Consider the following 15571-nt stretch of genomic DNA (forward strand, 5'->3'; position numbering starts at 1 on the left):
TAAATCAGTAATTACCATAAAACAAACAGCAAGGAGAATAAAATAAGTTATTTTACTCATTATTCATGTTTAGGGGTTTCTTCAAATCAGCTGACTCGGGCTTCCGTAGCACATGACCGGGAAACAAGGAAGTGTTGTCTGGAACAGAAGTCGGGCCGGAGAGGACTCACGAACAACATTTCACGCTCTTACAAGACGCCGAGCTGAAGGAAAAGACGAACAGCTTCAGTAGTTTATCATTAATTTATAACAATGGGTTTAAATCGCTTGTTTCCGATGACTTTATTGAATTGTCTCCTAATCTGCGTCACTTTGTGGAGCACCCAGGAGGTGTTTGCCAAATCATCCCGGAGACCAAACATTGTTTTGATCCTCACCGACGACTTGGACATCGCAATCGGGGGTCTGGTGAGTGCATTTTCTTTTACGTTTTTCTGCTTTTATTACATGCTTAATGTTATATTTATCATTATCATTTGCTCCAATCTGCAAACACCCTCCCTCCTTCTCAAAAAAACCCTTTAGTATCCGAACCCCATTGAAAAAATAGGCAATTTAGTGGCTATGTGATCCAAGTGTCACCATCAAAAGTAGCTGTTAGATAAGAGGTCATGCATTCAAAACCTTAAGTACAAAGTATTATCAGCAAAGTATACTTGAAGTATGAAAAGTAAAAGGTAATATTAATTACTTTTTAATCAGCCTACATTCGCACATACTGTTATATTGACAGGTACTTTGTCAGTGTTTGTATAATCTACTGAAAGTCTAAATTCCCCTCAGGATCAATAAAATGTTCCCTATCTACTACAGTATTATACAGGTTTTTGGATTAATATTACTGCTGCAGATGTTTCCCTCCTTTACATCCTGTTGGTAGTTTAATGCATCATATTCTATAACATCATCACATGTTTTGTCTCTAAAAAGTCAACTCTTCATGAGTTCCTTCCATCTTTATGACGATGCATCTTCCAGCTGATCAAGAGGCTTTTTAAACGCTTTATTTATCTGAAGGAGGAGGAGGATCTTCTCAACACTTCATCCTTCAGTTCATCACACATCTGGAGACACATGTTTAACTGGGGAGGAAGAACTGTGTTCGTTTGTCTCACTACACCGACTCTTTTCCTTGCAGAGTCCACTCGTCAAGACCAAAAAACTAATCGGTGATGCAGGGATATCGTTCACAAACGCAGTAAGTATCATCAGCGTCATCAGAAGATATAAGATATTAGAGATATTAACGCACAGCCATTTCCCACTTCTTCTTTCCCTCTCAGTTTGTCGCCAGCCCGCTCTGCTGCCCCAGTCGAGCCAGCATCCTGACGGGGAAATACCCCCACAACCACCACGTCATCAACAACACGCTGGAGGGGAACTGCAGCAGCAAAGTCTGGCAGAAGAGCGAGGAAGCCCACACCTTCCCCGCTCTGCTGAAGACGTACGCCGGCTACCAGACCTTCTTCGCTGGGAAATATCTGAACCAGGTGAGGGACGAAAGCACGACATGCTTGTGTGTTTGTGTATAATGTTACAAAATAAAGATGGTGCATGAATTTGAATTGGGTATTCAGCATCACGGCCCGAAGGAAGTGCGTTTCCTGTACTGGTTCAGTTAGCATCAGCTAATTGCACATCAAAGGAGATCGACTTCCTGTTGTTCTTGAACCACGTACGTGTGTTTATCATGAGTTCACTTTAGGGATTGATCCATGTTCTGGTTTGGGAACAGAAGAGAAACCGATCTATGCAGCATGTTTGCAACACCTCCAGCTGACTTTAGGTCAATAAACACAATCACACGGTCGGGATAAAGTCCAGCTGCTGCTGCTGCATCTGCGCTTGTGATAAATAACCCTAACCCTAAAAGGAGAACAAATTCCTCCCCAGGCTTATAGGCCGTCTTGGGTTTCTCCTGCCGCTGTAACGCCATTTAAATGTATGTATGTGACATTAAAGAAATGCACTTTATTGTGTTTGTGTTTCAGTATGGGCACTCAGAGGCTGGGGGACTGGAGCATATTCCTCCAGGCTGGAACTACTGGGTCGGACTGGTAAGATTTAACTTATTTAACAACATTTGTAAACTTCCCATCTGAAATAAATTGTCTGTGGGAAGTTCACTTCTCTTCCTAACAGTCCCTGTTGTTCTGAGTTGAGTTTGTCGTCATGTGACTGGACGCTCGCTGCAGGACGAGCCAGACGAATAAATAAGCTAAAATTAGATTTGCTTTACGTCTCTAACTTAGTTTACAGAAGCAGAGGTCACGCCTGTAATACGACTGCAGTGCAGACGAGTTTATCTTCAGAGTTACTGAACAAACAGACCTGGTCCCATGACCTGACAGCTTATCATAACACACACACACACACACACACACACACACACACACACACACACACAGTCATGCAGTTTATATGTCTCTGCAGAGGCTTTTACTTCTGTAGGATCACCTTCAGATCCCAAACGGCTTCCATGAAGTTCAGAGGGTCCAGGATCACGTGACCGCCATGAATAATTAACATTTGTAATCTGTATGTTTGGTATTTGTTCTTGAAGCCTTGAGAGGCAAGTGGGGAAATTCTGGTGGTCAGATCGTGTTTAATGTTTAATTTAAAAATAAGAGCATTTCATAAAAGTTGTTTTGTTTTTTCCAGGAGAAGAACTCTAAATACTACAACTACACTCTGTCAGTGAACGGAAAGCCTGAGCAACACGGAGCCGACTACAGCAAAGACTACCTGACGGACGTCCTGGTGGGAGAATTAAACACCTCACTTTTTATATTCCTGCATATGATTTGTTTCATATCATGTCCTAGGTGTTTAAATTTAAAATGTCAAAGTGTCCAAAACATGTTGGGGTTGAAAGTAAGTAAAAACATGTGTTACAGATAATAGCACTGAAATATTTGAATTAAATTCAATAGAACACTTTGGCATTTTAGAGAAACCTTTAATAAAACTAAGTTATAATAGTTTTGAATTTTGAATTAGTTTTAATTTCTTTAATTTTTTTTTACATTTAATTAATTTAATTATTTTAATTTATTTAATTTATTTTAATTATTTCTTTAATTAATTTAATTAATTAATTAATTTAATTAAAGTGAGTTTTCTTATTACATTTTTCTTTTTTTATGTTAGTTTTAATATATTTTGTTTGTTATTGTAAAAACTGTTAATTTCAGTTTACAACAATATTTTTCACTGCTTATTTATTTTATTTTATGATAATAAACCTTTAGAACAAGTTACTGTTTCAGCTTTTTTAGTAACAAAGTTTTGGGTACGTCTCTCTCTCGCTCTCTCAGGCCAACAGGTCTCTGGACTTCCTGCAGTATAAATCCAGCTACCAGCCGTTCTTCATGATGGTGTCCATCCCGGCCCCTCACTCCCCGTGGACGCCGGCTCCGCAGTACCAGAACAGCTTCAACACCACCAAGGCTCCCAGACACCCCAACTTCAACGTCCACGGGAAGGTACGGCGCCTCCTCTTCATTAAAGGGTCCTCTTTGAAGACGGATGAAATGCTTCCCTCTGGCTTCTCTCTCCTCAGGACAAACACTGGCTGATCCGACAGGCGAAAACTCCCATGACCAACTCGTCCGTTCAGTTTCTGGATGAAGCCTTCAGGAAACGGTCAGTCGCTGCTGCTTCTCGCCTCTTCCTCTTTCTCTCCTCGTCTTCCCCTTTGGCTTCAAGTATGTTTGCATAAAACTGCTGTAGACCCTCTGTCCTTAGACCCTCTGTCCTCAGACCCTCTGTCCTCAGACCCTCTGTCCTCAGACCCTCTGTCCTTAGACCCTCTGTCTTTAGACCCTCTGTCCTTAGACCCTCTGTCCTTAGACCCTCTGTCTTTAGACCCTCTGTCCTTAGAACCCTCTGTCCTAGACCCTCTGTCTTTAGACCCTCTGTCTTTAGACCCTCTGTCCTTACAAAACCCTCTGTCTTTAGACCCTCTGTCTTTAGACCCTCTGTCTTTAGACCCTCTGTCTTTACACCCTCTGTCCTTACAAACACCCTCTGTCTTTAGACCCTCTGTCTTTAGACCCTCTGTCCTTACACCCTCTGTCTTTAGACCCTCTGTCCTTAGACCCTCTGTCCTTAGACCCTCTGTCCTCAGACCCTCTGTCCTTAGACCCTCTGTCTTTAGACCCTCTGTCTTTAGACCCTCTGTCCTTACACCCTCTGTCCTCAGACCCTCTGTCCTCAGACCCTCTGTCCTCAGACCCTCTGTCCTTAGACCCTCTGTCCTTACACCCTCTGTCCTCAGACCCTCTGTCCTTAGACCCTCTGTCCTCAGACCCTCTGTCCTTAGACCCTCTGTCCTTAGACCCTCTGTCTTTAGACCCTCTGTCCTCAGACCCTCTGTCCTTAGACCCTCTGTCCTCAGACCCTCTGTCCTTAGACCCTCTGTCCTTAGACCCTCTGTCCTCAGACCCTCTGTCCTTAGACCCTCTGTCCTTACACCTTAGACTCCTAAATTACTGCCATTTCTTCTACACTTGTTCTTTTAAATGCATGTTATATATTGCACTACATGTTGTTCTATTGTCATTGTATCACAACTGTTACGATAACAAGGTTATAATAGGTTTTTATTTAATCTTTGACTTTTAGTTCAGTTATCAACTTTAACAATGTGATCATTTTGAAATGTTTACTCCACATTTTGGCACACGTTGAGTTTGCAGGTGTGTTGTCGCTTCCTCCCGCAGGTGGAGAACTCTGCTGTCGGTGGACGACCTGGTGGAGAAAATAGTGAAGAGTTTGGAGGTCAGAGCGGAACTGGACAATACCTACATCTTCTTTACCTCCGACAACGGCTACCACACAGGTAAGTAAACACGCACGCACGGAAAGTTAGAAACGATCTGGACGTTTTTAGGATTTCTTATCGAACATTTTAAAGTAATTCAGACGACTGTGGAGCTTTAAGTTCTCAACGTGTCTCTCGGTGTCCTTCTCTCTCAGGTCAGTTCTCTCTTCCTCTGGATAAGAGGCAGCTCTACGAGTTTGACATCAAAGTTCCTCTCATGGTCAGAGGACCAAACATCAAACCCAACCAGACCAGCCAGGTACACACACACACACACACACACACACACACACACACACACACACACACACACACACACACACACACCTGTGTTGTCCTGCCTCAGCGTCTCTCTGCAGTATTTGTTCTACTACATGACTTCCTGACTTCAGATGCTGGTGGCGAACGTCGACCTCGGCCCGACCGTCCTCGACATCGCCGGATACAACGTCAACAAGACGCAGATGGACGGCATGTCCTTCCTGCCTGTGATGGTGAGATCCCTCCGCTAATGTGTGATTAATACAGAACACGTCTTCACGAGGACGGAGAGACGGAGCGTCTCCTTCCTTCTGTCAGTCATTTCATGTAATACCTGCTTTAAATAGTTGCTATATAATAGCATGTTTTCTGAAGCGCTACATTATTTAACGCTCATTGTTCTTGTTTTGTTAGATTTTCAGTATTTGCATCAAATCACACTTAAATGTTCATTATGAACTGAAAACTAAACGGCATTTGAGTCGACGACAGCACAACAAATATCTATTTTTATCAGATTTTTACCAATCTATTACAGTTTTTAAATATTCAAAATAAACAGATCAGACCCTCTGTCCTTAGACCCTCTGTCCTCAGACCCTCTGTCTTAGACCTCTGTCCTTAGACCCTCTGTCCTTAGACCCTCTGTCCTTAGACCCTCTGTCTTAGACCCTCTGTCCTTAGACCCTCTGTCCTTAGACCCTCTGTCCTCAGACCCTCTGTCCTCAGACCCTCTGTCTTTAGACCCTCTGTCCTTAGACCCTCTGTCCTTAGACCCTCTGTCTTTAGACCCTCTGTCCTTAGACCCTCTGTCCTTAGACCCTCTGTCCTTAGACCCTCTGTCTTTAGACCCTCTGTCCTTAGACCCTCTGTCTTTAGACCCTCTGTCCTTAGACCCTCTGTCCTCAGACCCTCTGTCCTTAGACCCTCTGTCCTTAGACCCTCTGTCCTTAGACCCTCTGTCCTTAGACCCTCGCATCGCACAAGGAAACACTTCCTAAAAGAAACCCCACAATTAAAGGGGGAAAAATGGAAGAAACCTCAGGGAGAGACTGAGGAGGGATCCCTCTCCCAGGACGGACAGACGTGCAATAGATGTCGTGTGTACAGGATAAACAACATCGTACAAATACAACATTTGGCAGAGAATGATGTTGTGTTGAAAAAGAGAAAGTTTGGATGAATCCAGGAAAATGTCAGAAAGGCTTCCCGGTGTCCAGCAGGACCAGGGCAGCAGGCGCAGCCACGATTCATGATCCTGACGTAAACTTTATCAGAGGCAACCTGCCACATGAGAGACAAACACTCCGGGATGATGCCCCGGATGGTGAGTTAGTAACATACATTTACATAAATGCATACAGAGAGAGGGGGAGAAGAAGAGAGGGAGGGGAGGAGAGAGGAAGAGAAGGAGTGCAGGGAGGTGTCCCCCGGCAGTCTAAGCCTATAGCAGCATAACTAGGGGCTGATCCAGGGCAAACCTGAGCCAGCCCTAACTATAAGCTTTATCAAAAAGGAAAGTCTTTAGCCTGCTCTTAAATGTGGAGAGTGTGTCTGCCTCCCGAACACAAACTGGAAGCTGGTTCCACTGGAGAGGAGCTTGATGGATGAAGGCTTTACTTCTTATAAACTTAATCTTTTGTGTCTTGGACTTTTTAAGCAAGAATTTCCTTCAGGAGTTATAAAGTTTGATCTGAGCTCATCTCATCAATAAATGGCAGTCGCACAAATGTGATTTTGTGTGTGTGTGTGTGTGTGACCAGGAGGGGAAGCTGAACAGCAGCAGCTGGAGAACAGACATCCTGGTGGAGTATGAAGGAGAGGGGAGCACCGTGTCCGACCCCGCCTGCCCTCTGCTGGGACCCGGAGTGTCGGTACGAGATGAAACTTCTCATATCATCTGTGGAGGTTAAGACAAACTAAACTAATTATTCTCTTTCTCCAGGAGTGTTTCCCAGACTGCGTGTGTGAGGACTCGTACAACAACACTTACGCGTGTGTGCGCACAGTCGGCCACTCTGCCAACCTGCAGTACTGCGAGTTCGACGACAACGAGGTTTGTTTTCATGAGCTTGAAAATAAATAAGTTTTCTCTAAAGGAGCTTTTTCTCACACTCTTCAGCAGAAGTCTCCACTTCAGCAGCACTTACATACACCAAACGTTCCACTTTCATTCCTCTCTATATTCTGAAGCTTTGTGCAGAGGGCTTTGTTCACATGTCACTCACAGCTCACATTGGTCCATGTTTTCACTCTTTCTCCATGTGAATACGTTGCGCTTTGGCGCCACCTGGTGGCTGAAAGCATGTGTTTTAGTTCCTTGAGGTTGACCAGTTGTTGCTCCTCCCTGTAGGTGTTTGTAGAAGTCTACAACGTGACAGCAGACCCCTACCAGCTGACCAACATCGCAAAGACCATCGACCAGGAAGTCCTGGAGAAGATGAACCATCGGCTGATGATGCTGCAGTCCTGCTCCGGACAGTCGTGCCGGACTCCCGGCGTGTACGATGCGAGGTCTGAAGATATTCCACGTTTTTGTTTCTCGTAAATGTTCCACTGATGAGTCGTATTTAACACCGTCTGCATTAATTATCATATTACAGAATGATGTGAGATCTTCCTCCAACACTCGAGTATTAACTCCTCCGTCTCGTGTCTCCTCAGGTATAAATTTGACCCCCGACAGATGTTTCCGAGCCACAGCTGGCGGCTCAACAGACTCCGGCAGAAGATGAAGTAAGAAGAAGAAGAGGAGGAGGAGGAGGAGGAGGGGGGCTGCTTTGTATTTAGTATTCAGCCTGTCCTGCTGGTGTTGCCTTGTTCCAGCCTCCTGAGTCTCCTTGTAGAGGGAGGAGGGGTCAGGTGGGAGTGAGTGGGGGGGGGACCCACCTTTAAAGCTTCCAGGTCGGGCTGCTGTTTAGTGAGTTTGTCAGTAGGTGAGCAGGGACATTATCCAGGATGGATTCACTCACAAGCCATTAATTCCTGTTGTCTTGTAAACTCCTGTCTGTCGAGGAAATCACATCGACGCTGCGAACAGCAGCCAGGTCACGGAAGATGTTTAACTTCCTCGTTTTAAAATGCTGCACAGGTCCTCGAGAGTTTTAATGTTTCAATGTTTCAATGCAAAGCGGCGCCTCGAGGCGATTAAAACATGCGACCTGTTACTGCATCGCATGGACAGAAGGAAGAACACTTCCATTATCAATCGCTTACGTTGGAAACATTAAATATAAAGTGTCACACGTCAGATCAGATGTGCTTCTTCAGCAAACAAGCAGTTTTACTAAATAAATCAAAATTAGCGATTCACAATTTCACACATTTGACCTTAAAGACGGCTCGCAGACAATAACGGTTAAATAAATAGACTTTACTCCACGACGAGCTGACGAGCAGCCGGCTGCAGCAACGTAAAGCTGCGAGTGCACATCCCTCCAGCTGGACACCGGGTTTAAATATCACGTGAACATTTAACAACTTCAAACTAGTCGGATCTTCACAGATGCATCAGAACGTCTGAATCGTTTGTGGCATCACCGCGTACGTTAGAGCTCCGACGTGCTTACAGGTACGCTACATCATCTCCGTGTTAGAGCACCTTCTTCATGCTCAGATTATTTTGTCTTGTTGATTTCATCGTGTTGTACATTTCATTTTGAGTTTATTTAAGTCACAACTGTCACTTTAAAGGGACAGGAAGTCATACATTTCTATGTCGGGGAGGAACATCTGACGTCTTTGATCCGTAGCGTTTCACTGAGCCAAATATGAAACATTGTTTCGCTACAGACGTTAACAGGAAGCACGTTCGTCAGGAGAAGGTTCATCAGTGTCAGTCAGCAGTTTTATTTCTGTTTCATGACTTGGATGTGAGAACTAATAAAATCAATAAAAATCTCTATTTGATATGTTTCTTCTGCAAACCTTTAAAAAGGAAACTGATTGGAGTGTGTGTGTGTGTGTGTGTGTTCCTCCTGTACTGATTCACAGCTGAGATCAACATGTGATTATATTTCACTGATGCACTTTCCAATCTGTCAGAACTGTTTTATTTTGAAACCCAAGTTTGATTTAATATTCTTTTTGAGGTTTGTGTGTTTTTGTCCAAATAAAAAGATTCTCGAAATATCACGTTCAATATCAAGTTCTGCTTAGTTTCTAAATATTATTGTACTAATCTGATGCCCACGATGAGTCTAAACATATAGGTTTTAAATTATTTATCATTTATATTCCTGTTTTGAAAAGTATTTTATTATGTTTTTATTTTATTTAATTAAATTAAATTTGATATAAACTCTTAATGTCAAAGTGCTTCACAACAAGACAAATACAATTCATTTCTGACCCGCTTCAGTTGAACCCTTATTCCATACGTACCTGTTGAAAGACACATTCTTTATATAAAATATTTATTTTAAATTGGATTATACAGTATTGTATTAATAGTACACAGTCACAGGTTTAATTAAAACATAAGAGGTTAATAAAAGAGAAATTAAAATCACATTTAATTCCAGATGGTAAAGTTTTCTAGTGTTACTCCTTTAACACATTTCTATAATTAATTAAAAAACATACCGTATAATTAAGTGCACTTCAGACTTCCATCAGCATTACATCACTTAGTTTGTTCTGTTGCCACGGGAACTCTTCTAAACGTCTTCAGATGATCGGTTCACCTCAGTGATTCAGTCCGAGCTGAAGCCACGATGTCCAGGTCTGATGTGTGCGACATCTGCACGCTGCTCCAGAGGTCAACGGCGGCTAAAAATGTCAAATCCAGAAGCGCCACAAAGTTCCTCGTAGCTGCTCGATCAGAAACTGTCCAGAAATTAAACATCAATACGTTTAGTTTAGTCCATCATCAGCTGTCCCATCCCTGGAGGACGGGCAGGAAGGGCAGGTCGGTGCTGCCCAGGTACGTCCTCCCTCGGTGCTGGAAGACGTCGCTGATGGCCCACGTCAGGCGGCCTTCGGGGTCGTGCAGCGTTCCCACGATCTCGCCGTCCGATCCCAGCTCCAGGACCAGAGCGTAGTGCGGCAGCAGGACGCCGTACCAGCTCAGAGGAATCACCTGCACACACGAGCACGTTTAACATCGGGACAGGTCGCTGATGCACATCCTGTTTACTGCAGATCATGCAACCATCCTCCAAAGCACGCCATGCGTTTACATTCTTAACGTGTTTTATAAAAAGAGAAGATCCTAAATTATAAAAACAGATTCATGAATCAGAACTTTGTTTTTCCCTCGACTCAGATCTAAAGTGTGTTCAACAAAAGTGTCTTAAAACGGCATCAAAAGTCAGTTTAAGAAGCTTCTGGCAGACAAACACAACGCCGCCGCCGCCGCTCACAAGGGAGACGCAGCATTACCATGGCGGTCTGAGCCACTCGTCTCCATCAACGTGTTTTAAGTTTTCACTTAAACTGAGCTGAGAAAGAAAAAAGACGTCAGCTGGCAGTTCTCAAAGTTCACTAAGAGTTCAAACGTGTGTGTGTGTGTGTGTGTGTGTGTGTGTGTGTGTGTGTGTGTGTGTGTGTGTGTGTGTGTGTGTGTGTGTGTGTGAGAGAAAGGGGTCCTTGCCCCCGTCCCGTCACATTTCACACTGTCTCGTCTCAGTCTGGAACAAAGGCTGTTATTCTCTGCTGACTGACAACGAGATAATTGTGAATCACACAGCGCTCCAGATGCATCATGGGAAAGTAGATTTGGTTATAACTGCTGATAAAACTGCATCTGAGTCGATGCTTTGATCACAAAGAGAGGAAGGTTTCTGATGACACTGAGAATATCTGCCGGGTTAATAAAGAGAAAGGTCTCGATGTGTACTGATTCATGAGATGAAACATTAATCTAGAGGTTGTTGCTGTAAGTGGGAAAGAGTCCAAATATAAAAAGAGTGCAAATAAAACTTTATCAGTAAGGTTCAAAAACAAATGTACACAATGCCAACAATGTAAACAGGAAGTGTTAGAAATATGCTGGTGAAGTCAGGACTATATATATATATATATTATATATATATATATATATATATATATATATATATATATATATATATATATATATATATATTATATATATATATATATATATATATATATATATATATATTTATATATATATATATACACACATATATATATATATATATATAAAAATATCTAAATATATATTGATACTAAAGTTCGTTATATAAACTATAAAACACACCGACCTTGGCCAGGAAGCGTTTGATTGACGGGTACGGAGCGATCAAGTCCAAGAAAGGAGGCGTGGCCTTACGGAACCGCGTCGTTGTTATGCCAACCAGGAACGTTCCGTGGTCGCTAAGGCGGATGTTGTCAGGGTAACCGATCATGTTGTCCATGACGATTTCCTTGGTGCCGGCCTTCGGGCCCTTCAGCCAAAATCTGAGAGAGGACAGAGAGTTAGAGAGTGTGTGTGTGTGTGTGGTGTGTGTAAGTGTGTGTGTGTGTGTGTGTACCTCAGAATGCGTCCGATGCTCGTCTCCGCCAGCAACAGGAAGTGTTCGTCAGGTGACAGCGCGATGCCGTTGGGCATGTAGAGCGCGTCGAGCAGGACCGTCACACTTCCGGTCTGCGGATCGAAGGAGAGGAGACGACCGAGGCTGTTCAGCTCGATCACCTGAAACACCAGCAGCTGTTGTTTATTATTCTTTATTATATATTAACACTGTCAAATTAAATCTTTATCAACATTTAATTTAGCTTATTTAGTAAATATAAACTTAGTTTAGTTTATTAATTATCTTTAGTTTAGAACATTAAAAAAATTAATTAATCTAGTTATGACGATGACAAGGATATATTTTTATTTTAATGTCATGTAATTATTATACATATTAAGTATTCAACCAAACATAGTTTATATATCAGGATCTTATTTCTAATCAAAGACCTCTATATTATATTACAATATTATATTATATATCTTCTTCTTCTTCTTCTTCTTCTTCTTCTTCTTCTTCTTCTTCTCCTTCTTCTTCGGCACACCGGCCGGCTGGACGGGTAGAAACTAAAAGAGTTTGTAGAGCTGTTGTTGAAGGACCCTGAATGCATCGCACCGGCTGCTTTCTTCGCCCCCCCCCTCTTTTAGAAGCTTCATGGTGCTTTTCAATTCAAACCCTAAAGAGAGGAAGATCCCCGATCCTCTCGTGCCCTCCGGCTCACCTCCAGTTTGACGTGTCTGCGTCCCCAGCGACTCGAGGAGTCGGTGAAATAAACGATCCCAGTTTGGGAGGAAATCTCCAGGCCGTTCAGGAAGGCAAAGGGAACGCCATCAGCACCTGAGGAACAAACAGACAAGGAATTATTATTACTATTATTATTATTATTATTATTATTATTATTATTATTATTATTATTATTATTAGTATTATTATTATTATGGACCCTTGTGCCTCACTCGGGACATTTGTATCTTTTTAATTTATTTATCTTTCTGTGTGTGTTAATGCATTTGACATATTTTGACAAAGGTATTAATTTTGAAAGTTCAGCTCTTATTACACACACACACACACACACACACACACACACACACACACACCTTGTGAGTTAGCCAGCAGCAGAGTCTTCTCTCCAGTTTCGGGGTCGACGCTGTGCAGCCCAAAGTACGAGTCAGCGACGATCAGCTGACCGTGACGATCCAGACGAACCCCGTGAGGGCGACCGCACAGCGGCTCGTAGTCTGTACTGCTGCCTGCACACGCGCACACACACACACACACACACACACACACACACACACACACACACACAGGAAGTGAAAACTGAAATGAGAGCAAAGAGAAAACAAACTCCTGATTTCTGCAGCTAACATCCAGAGTCCCGTTAAACAACTGAAGGAAAAGACTGAACGCTGGAGTCCACTGAGCGTGAAGTGATGAAGTGAAGAGGAAGGATGCAGTCGTCCCTGAAACGACACAGAGGAAATAAAAACACAAACCACATTCTGGTAAATCCTGTCCCATGTGTGTGACGAGTGTGAGGCTGTCATCAGGACCGATCCTCCACAGCTTCCCGTCCACCGTCCCCGTGTACACGTTACCTGAAACACAACACACACTGATCACGATGGGATGACTTTCAGAACGTCACGTGACACTCTGTTGTAGCTTCACCGCTGAGAATCAGTTTGTAGGCAAAGTTTAAATCACACACATAAAATCCAGCACGCTCACCCTCCTCATCCGCAGTGAAGGATTCTGGTCCGTGTAGTTTCCCAGTAAACAGCCTGCGGCCCTTCTGCAGCCGAGTGTTGACAGCCAGCGGCCCCTCGAGGGCCGGAGGAGGCCCCTTCAGTCTGCAGGAACACAGTTCGATCGTTATGTGTGTGTGTGTGTGTGTGTGTGTGTGTGTGTGTGTGTGTGTGTGTGTGCTTACACATGTGGTTTGGGGTCTATGGGAGAAGGCAGCAGGTAAACTCCAACAGCTACAGCGAGCAGAGCCGCTAATATCCATCTTTTACCCAACCTGACCAAAGCAGAAATAACAAACGCCATTATTATTACCTCTTTTAAATACGTTAGACTCTAAGTGCAGTAATGTTAATTAAACTACAGCCTTTAAAATAAATTCATAGTCGCATAAATGAATAAATGTAAAGGCTCAATTTGCAAAATAAAGAAAACTGATCCTTAAAGGAATTATTTCATTACTATTCATTGAAAAATATATTAAAATTATTATGATGTGATTTTCTTTTGGATCTGTACTATTGTTCGGCCATATTTGAAGCCTCAAAATGAAAAGGATTGTGTTGTATTTGCATATCACAGTCAGTTAATAAGTCAACAGTGTTGTGTCACGTGGTGACGTGAACTTTGACATGTATAAGACGTTTCACTCAGGGTCTATAATAACATGCAACACTGCATGTTGGTTACACAAAAGATCTCAATCAATCTACAGATACAGTTTCAAGTAGATAAATAAGATTGCAGATTGTATTCAGTAAATGTCTTTTCTCCACTTTAAATGTTAATGTACTAAAAGCTGCTGGACATAAAATAATAAAATAAATAAAAAGTTTCATATTGTCCCCCAACACATTAAAATGATTTAAATTGTTGTTTATTTATCAGCCGAACTAAAGGCGACCACCGTGTTACCAAGACAAGCTGACAAAGCTTTGCAGAGGAACAACCGTGTTCTATGCAGATGCATCAATAAAAGATAATGTGAAGAGTTTCTTTTAAGACGCGACCTGGCACCTTGCAGTAAGCCAAACTCCATTCAAAAATGTGCAAGTTTTATACTTTCTTTCTTGGAACCTGCATATGCACCATAATATTGTTTTACAAATCCAGAGGTAGTTAAGTCGATGATCAGGAAGCAGGAATCTGTTTTGGTCAAATCAAATGTGAACTTTGTGTTATCTCCTTCCCCCCCCCCCCCCACAGCTGCTGGTGTTAAGCTTCAGTCGTGGGGAGTAACACCTGAACCTGGTGTCGTTTCATTGATCTTTTTTATTATTTTTTTTAAATAAGAGCTGTTTCATGAGTTTTGATTGATGCCGAAAATAAGTATAACCCTTAAAGATTCAAAAAGTATATTTAATTGATTTCTATTACAGCGCCGCTGCGTTTACAGCAACAATTAACAGTTTTCTGAACGCAGTCTGGCGACGCAGAAAGATCTTCTTCATGCTTCTGCGACCGGAGTCTAAGATTTAGTTTCGTGTGTATTTAAAATGAATAAAGCGTCAAACTTACATTGTTGAGTTTTGAGTCAGCGTCTCTTCAGTGTCCGGATCAAACGGACTGAATGAACCTCACACAGAAAACCACCAGAGTATGTACAGAGCATCCGGCGAGGACCTTCAAAATAAAAGTGTTGAGGAACACGTTTGAGCGTCTGTCTTTTTCAGTCGTTGCAAAGTAAATGCTTTGAATAAGTAAATGCTTTTAATTACTAATTTTAAAGAAGTTCAAAACGCTTCAACCGGACTTATTATATTTTAACAATATTATTATATTAAACAGAATGTCATCCACAAAAAACGATAATCAAAACAAACGCTAGATAGTGTGAGCTTTTATTTTGAAGGCAGCACTGACAGGCTTCCTCCTGAAGCTTTGCACATGAGTTTCAGTGTTTGTGCGTGGGGGGGGGGGGGTGTTACCACTTTAAGGCTGGGGGTTATGTGAGTAGTTGGGGTCATATGGAGGACACGAGGAGGAGGTGTTGCTGCAGACACTGACTTTACAGTGTTTATGCTAAGCTAACAGTTTCCTGGTGTGAAGTGAATAATTAGCTTTTGTCAATTTAATCTGTAGATCTCGTAAATGTTGTAAAACTCTTAGTAGATTTTGGAAATTTAACGATTATTTCCGTTATTCATTAGTTGTTTTTTGTCAATAAAATACCCGTTAACAATTTCTCAGCATGAAAGGTTACGTCTTCTCAATTACTTTTCAATCAGGTGATAAAATAATCCCATTTACAGAA

The 15571-nt window shown here is 42.4% G+C and overlaps 2 protein-coding genes across 2 annotated transcripts in view; one reads left to right on the top strand and one right to left on the bottom strand.

The window, feature by feature from the left end:
- The window catches only part of gnsa (glucosamine (N-acetyl)-6-sulfatase a), a 10227-nt gene extending 1007 nt beyond the window's left edge, over window positions 1-9220 (top strand). The window contains exons 2-15 of the mRNA XM_029461852.1: window positions 74-408; window positions 1139-1198; window positions 1284-1490; window positions 1992-2057; window positions 2662-2760; window positions 3318-3485; window positions 3563-3645; window positions 4725-4843; window positions 4981-5084; window positions 5218-5319; window positions 6850-6960; window positions 7032-7142; window positions 7440-7600; window positions 7751-9220. Of these exons, the coding sequence (XP_029317712.1) occupies window positions 253-408; window positions 1139-1198; window positions 1284-1490; window positions 1992-2057; window positions 2662-2760; window positions 3318-3485; window positions 3563-3645; window positions 4725-4843; window positions 4981-5084; window positions 5218-5319; window positions 6850-6960; window positions 7032-7142; window positions 7440-7600; window positions 7751-7826 (1623 nt within the window). The 5' untranslated portion in view covers window positions 74-252 and the 3' untranslated portion in view covers window positions 7827-9220. The remainder of the gene's footprint in view (window positions 1-73; window positions 409-1138; window positions 1199-1283; window positions 1491-1991; window positions 2058-2661; window positions 2761-3317; window positions 3486-3562; window positions 3646-4724; window positions 4844-4980; window positions 5085-5217; window positions 5320-6849; window positions 6961-7031; window positions 7143-7439; window positions 7601-7750) is intronic.
- Window positions 9221-9469: 249 nt separating this feature from the next.
- zgc:194209 (adipocyte plasma membrane-associated protein) lies at window positions 9470-14928 on the bottom strand. Its single transcript, XM_029461958.1, has 9 exons — window positions 14836-14928; window positions 13505-13594; window positions 13303-13424; window positions 13068-13169; window positions 12669-12821; window positions 12290-12405; window positions 11584-11744; window positions 11314-11509; window positions 9470-10166 (listed from the first exon to the last, which is right to left on the bottom strand). Coding segments are annotated over exons 1-9 (1152 nt in total). The 5' UTR covers window positions 14838-14928; the 3' UTR covers window positions 9470-9956.
- Window positions 14929-15571: the final 643 nt, after the last annotated feature.

The sequence above is a fragment of the Cottoperca gobio genome, chromosome 23 (assembly GCF_900634415.1).
Source record: "Cottoperca gobio chromosome 23, fCotGob3.1, whole genome shotgun sequence".
NCBI lineage: Eukaryota > Metazoa > Chordata > Actinopteri > Perciformes > Bovichtidae > Cottoperca > Cottoperca gobio.

Excerpts from the sequence above, each read along its gene's own strand:
- zgc:194209 (XM_029461958.1), bottom strand. Across the intron at positions 13,425-13,504 it reads ATAGACCCCAAACCACATGT|ACTGAAGGGGCCTCCTCCGG; the intron begins GTAAGCACACAC and ends GTGTTCCTGCAG. Across the intron at positions 11,510-11,583 it reads AGCATCGGACGCATTCTGAG|ATTTTGGCTGAAGGGCCCGA; the intron begins GTACACACACAC and ends GTCCTCTCTCAG.